At 35.4% G+C, this 2200-nt stretch overlaps 1 protein-coding gene across 1 annotated transcript; it reads right to left on the minus strand.

The window, feature by feature from the left end:
• Positions 1-447: 447 nt before the first annotated feature.
• Positions 448-2194, minus strand: LOC111387484 (putative late blight resistance protein homolog R1B-8). Its single transcript, XM_023012038.1, has 2 exons — positions 844-2194; positions 448-751 (listed from the first exon to the last, which is right to left on the minus strand). The coding sequence occupies exon 1, from the start codon at positions 1989-1991 to the stop codon at positions 885-887; it is 1107 nt and encodes a 368-aa protein (XP_022867806.1). The 5' UTR covers positions 1992-2194; the 3' UTR covers positions 448-751; positions 844-884.
• Positions 2195-2200: the final 6 nt, after the last annotated feature.

The raw sequence follows: 2200 nt of genomic DNA on the forward strand, positions 1-2200 counted from the left end.
TGAACATACTTTAAGCCCTCGTTTGGTGGGATTAAAATCAGATTATTAGTAAATTTAGATACAAGTGGATGAATTGTGTGATTCACATAAAATATGTGATTAAAATTAATTGTTGTCTTTAACTTGAATTAAAATATTGGCTTAAATTAAAATATTAATTTTAGTATCTACCATATAGGGGCCAAATGTACCAACACAAAACATGACAAGCGAGATTAGGTCTATTCTCTAAAAAAAAAAGAAAAAAATTTAATTGTACAATCTCTATACTCCATAGTTCAATCATCAAATTATTATTTGAAATAATCCACAGTTTAATCATCAAATTATTATCTGAAATACTCCACAATTGTAAGTAGAAATTGGTTATTGTGACACTATAATTAATAGAATAATTCCTAATTATTTATCAACAACAGTATTACACAGAAACTAGAAATTCTGTAATGACAAGAACAATGATACATAAATCACACAAGTATAAAGGTTAATTATCTCAACAACATTTATCAATAATATTGATAAAATCATGCGAAAACCTCAAATAAAGAGACGAAACCATGGTTGTACAGTACATAGACAAACAAGGACACTAAATGAAACCATGGTTGTACAGTACATAGACAAACGAGGACACTAAATGAAATCATGGTTGTACAGTACAGACTTTAGAGAAACTTAATTGCACTCTAATGCACAGCAACTGAATCGAAGTTGGCTTAAACTGAACTCCCATATCTCGAACTGCAGACTGTATAAATTCAGAGGAGAGAAAGTAAGAATGTAGATGAACACAAGAAAGCCAAATTGAAAATGGAAAAGGTTCACAAAAGAAAATGGTACCAGTAAATGATTGGAATGGACAACTTTGAAACTCTGCACATTTAGAACTTCTGAATATGTAACTTGAAGGCATCGTTTCCCCAACTCAATTGTTCCTCTTCTATTTTCTTTGCTGATTCTACGATTGAATCTCCACAGCCACACAACTCAACGGATTGAAGAGTTGAAATTTCCCCAAAACCACTAGGGATCTCATCCAGCTCTTTGCAAGACCTGATCGAAATGACTAGGCGCTCGATACTCGGGAAGTTGGTACTCTCAGCTCTCCAGTGCTTCAGATGAACGTCGTCTAACAGCAGAAATTTCAATTTGAGAAATTCTCCTTCATCTGGTTCCCACTCTAGTTCATTGAAGGCACAGTTTTTCAATTTCAGCACTTCCAGATTGGGCAACTTACCAAGAATCTTCAATTCTTCGGGATGAAGTTTGAGATTATCTTTGGGATGAAGTTCCGTGCCTTCTAAAGTCAACTTTTTGAGTGACGTTGGAAAAGTGACATGCGCTAGGAAACAGGGGAACGTATATGTAAGCCAACATTTTAATGATTCAAGTTTAATCAGACGCGCAAGATTATGGAGACAGTATATTTCCCAACTGGCCACCTCAATAGAATCATAATGGACAGCCAATTTCCGTAGATTTGGAATTCTTTTGAGGACCTCCTCCGTCAACCTAAAATTATATATCCTCGAGAGGGTTTGTAGATTTTCTAGAACAACAATAGAATTTTCTTCTCCCTCAATTTCCGAAATAGGAGGATCAGGAAGATGTACAGAAGCATTCAACATGACATGTCTCAATTGTGGCATCACCCATATTTCTGGTGGTAGTTCAATGGACCCATAATCATCCAAACAAACTATTGTTTGGAGATTTCGAAGTTTATATATTGATGCAGTGGACATTTGAGGGAAGCAATAGATGTACCTCAATTTAACCAATTGTTCCATTTTTAGGAGAGGATGAATTCCCTCCATATGCAGTACTCTAAGTCGCCTAGAATTGAAAAGAACTTTAAGTGGCCTAGAACCTATAGAACTTGCACGGAAACGAGGCTCTATGCCCCAACCTTTAGTTGCATGGTAAAATTGCACACTGTCCGAAAATGATAGAGAATTCTTCTCAACATGAATACTTGCACGGCACATACCAGTGTCTTGATAAATTTCATCGACACTCTTTTTAATGACATGGAAAAAATTCTCTTTTTGAGCTTCTCTGACGCAAAGGTCCCATAAGAGATCATGAATTCTACATGTTTTAATTTTGCCATTAGACCCTTTCCTTTGAACCAAAATAAGACTTCTTTGAACAAGATCCAAAAAATACTCCTCGCCTACATCTTCCAACGTTTTAG

This window comes from Olea europaea, unplaced genomic scaffold, assembly GCF_002742605.1.
Source record: "Olea europaea var. sylvestris unplaced genomic scaffold, O_europaea_v1 scaffold4051, whole genome shotgun sequence".
Classification (NCBI taxonomy): Eukaryota; Viridiplantae; Streptophyta; class Magnoliopsida; order Lamiales; family Oleaceae; genus Olea; species Olea europaea.

Bases quoted from the DNA above. Each gene is read 5' to 3' on its own strand.
- LOC111387484 (XM_023012038.1), bottom strand. From the start codon at position 1,991: ATGTGCCGTGCAAGTATTCATGTTGAGAAGAATTCTCTATCATTTTCG.